Source organism: Cibotium barometz, chromosome 5 (genome assembly GCF_041138505.1).
Source record: "Cibotium barometz isolate CiBa-2024 chromosome 5, ASM4113850v1, whole genome shotgun sequence".
In the NCBI taxonomy this organism is placed as follows: Eukaryota; Viridiplantae; Streptophyta; class Polypodiopsida; order Cyatheales; family Cibotiaceae; genus Cibotium; species Cibotium barometz.
This window is the reverse complement of record NC_141050.1, coordinates 4,250,382-4,253,171: the sequence shown is the minus strand read 5'-3', so window position 1 is coordinate 4,253,171 and position 2,790 is coordinate 4,250,382. Positions and strand designations below refer to the sequence as shown.

Here is a 2,790-nt window from a genome sequence, read left to right as displayed (position 1 = left end):
AGGCACGATATTTTTGAGAAATGCATATTTGAAATTAAAAAACCAGAGCTTCTTCATTCTCTCTTCCGTGCTTGGAAGGAGATTCGCGCCACACACACACACACACACACACACACACACACAGGAGGACTAGGGATGAAAAAAGCTGATTGTGATCTTTTTTTTCGTCATATATATATATATATTCTAATTTAGACACAAGGAAATTGATGCCATCCTCCGAGCAAAATTCAATTTCATACCAATTTCCTTTGAAATTGCAGACAATCCAAAACCTACGTCACAAACAGGGTAGGAAAGACTAGCACCGTGTACCCAACACAGAATGGAGAGAAGCTTTCTGAGACTTTGTGTGTTAGAATTTCTTAACGCTAAGTGTACACAACTCCCATGACTTAAAACGCATTAAACCGCTGCACTAGTTATAATCTAAAAGACAAGCCATTTTTATAGCACACTAACCATGGTACAACCTAATGTGAAACAGTCTAATTGTGGTGATGAGAGGTCGTGCTCTCTTCGGAGCAAGTACTCTCTTCTTCAAGCATCTGTGAATTGAGGGTGGTCTCCTCTTCCGGCTCACCAAATCGGGACTTGTAGAGCCTCATTTCAAGTATTTTCTTGTGCGAGTTTGAGTGCATTTCACTAACAAAAGTTGGGCTGGCTGCTGGCCTGTACTCTGGGACGAGGCGGCCGGACTTGTACCGGACACCGCAGGCATTGCATAGGGTCTTGGGCCCCAAAGGACCAGCCCTCCATTGGGGAGTCGTTTGCACTTGGCAGTGTGAACACCTGCGGCCCTGTTGCAATCCATCATCATCATCGGCAATGGACGAAGATGGAGCCTTCTTGGCTTTCTTTTTGTGCTTGTTGTTGGAGAACGAGTAAGGCTCATAATCAAGAGACGAAACTTGGCTGTAGAGGTCTTCTTCTTCTTCTTCTTCTTCTTCTACATCTTCAATATAGTGATGGTGGGCAGGCCTTTTTCTGATGCGGTTTGCGATGGGCACCAGCATATGGAGGGACCAAATTTTCCCCCCACTTCTGGACCTTTTGCTGCGAGTTCTTCCTTTCAGAAGAGTGGGTTTTCCCCAACTGCTGCAATAATAATTATTGGTTTTCGAATGGGAGCTTTCGTAGCTAGTGCTTATACTGGGCGTTTCAATGAAAGGGTTTGCCGCACCCGCGAGAGAGCTGCTACTCTTGCTTCTTAGCCCCACGTCCACGCAGCCGTTCCCTTCATCTTTGCTCTTGATTAACCAGTGGCTTTGCATTAACCACTCGCTGTCGACGCCCCTCCCGCCCCACTGCGTCTCACTCCGGCTCGCGGCGCTCACTCTGGCCTCCTCCCCGAAATTCAACGCTAACAAGGACTCGTCCACGGTGTAGGAATCCTCAACGAAACAGGATAACCACTCCAGGTCCGCGAGCTCGTCGGGCTGAAACACCCCACAATTAAAAAGAATAGATAAGCACAAATTGCACATAGCGGGTATGCAACTCTAATTGCCGCAAGACAAGAATAATTAGAAGCATAAATTGTAGCCAAGAAAATAATAATTAGAGCTTACTGGTGAGTAGAGGGGCTCTCCAGCTTCAATTGATTCTTCTAATGACCTGAGGCATGTGGCCTCTGAGCTGTGGTGTGCGGGCTTCTGAGAGCACAGCGTATCGTTTTCCTGCCCAGAGACGGTCGCTGCACAGTCGTCTCCCTCCTCACATAGACCCCCAATGTCTCCGTTGGAGAAGTCGAGCAGGTCGTCCACTAGCAGGGCATCGCTGTCACAACGCTGCGGGGTTTCCATGAAAGCTTCGAGGAGAGAACAGAGAGAAAGCTCCGAGCTCCTCCAAGATTATGGTGTTGAAAATGCAAGGGACAAAAGCAGAGCGGATAACAGGGCTAATATGTAAAATATGTCTGAGGATAAAAGGCCGGGACTGTTTAACCACCCCCCCTCGTGATTTCTCATAAATAATGCATGCGCAGCAGTAGCAAGTCGCCCTGTTAACGTGGCATCTCCGGGTTGCCATGTTGGTGCCAGGTCATCTCTCGCGCGTGCTCCAATCGTGCTTTCCACGAATCATTTGCCTACACGTAGGATCCACCACGTCTGTTTGACTGGACCACGAAGCGCATCACGACCCGGCTTATCGTTTCAACAGTAGTCAATTAATGAAAGGAAATTGCTCTTTTTTGACAAAATCAAACACAGAATTAAGCTATAAAGTGATTCTTATTTTTATAATTTGTTAAGAGTAAGTAAATCAAAACATGGTTTGGTGAGATGCCCCCAAATTTTTAGCAGTAGTAGACTGTTGTGTAGAAGGAGAAGAAGAAGATAGGAAGAAACTCCAGAACCAGAAGACAACTAAGTTAAGTTTACGGTGCCGTCCCGCGGCCGCCCTGTCGTTTCTACCGACACGGATTATATTTGACCATGTCTAGCGGAGGAGATGCTTTCCAACCTCTCGGCCCGCCGCCGGCTTTCTTTGCACGTGCCTGCCTGTGACCGTTTCGTACGCAAAGAAAATCCACCCGCCGGCCCAAACTGGGGTCCGCGGGCGGCCATCACGTCACCGCCAAAAGCTCCACCATCACATTATTATTGTCCTCCACCATGGTATACTAGTAGCCCTTTCGCAACCACCTTTCAAAACCACACACTTACCATGTGCTTTCAGCGTATGTATATTCATTCCCCAACAACTCCACAACTACACACAGCCCACCGAAAGTTTCCTGGTCCAATGTGCAAAAAAGATTATTTTTTTTAAGAGTGTAAATTTTAA

At 47.1% G+C, this 2,790-nt stretch overlaps 1 protein-coding gene across 1 annotated transcript; it reads right to left on the bottom strand.

Annotated features, from left to right (window-relative positions):
- Nucleotides 1-326: 326 nt before the first annotated feature.
- LOC147637979 (GATA transcription factor 9-like) lies at nt 327-1,945 on the bottom strand. Its single transcript, XM_086797225.1, has 2 exons — nt 1,572-1,945; nt 327-1,439 (listed from the first exon to the last, which is right to left on the bottom strand). The coding sequence occupies exons 1-2, from the start codon at nt 1,803-1,805 to the stop codon at nt 489-491; spliced, it is 1,185 nt and encodes a 394-aa protein (XP_086653351.1). The 5' UTR covers nt 1,806-1,945; the 3' UTR covers nt 327-488.
- Nucleotides 1,946-2,790: the final 845 nt, after the last annotated feature.

Bases quoted from the DNA above. Each gene is read 5' to 3' on its own strand.
- LOC147637979 (XM_086797225.1), bottom strand. From the start codon at position 1,805: ATGGAAACCCCGCAGCGTTGTGACAGCGATGCCCTGCTAGTGGACGAC. The intron at 1,440-1,571 runs GTAAGCTCTAAT...GGGGTGTTTCAG, and splicing joins GAGAGCCCCTCTACTCACCA to CCCGACGAGCTCGCGGACCT.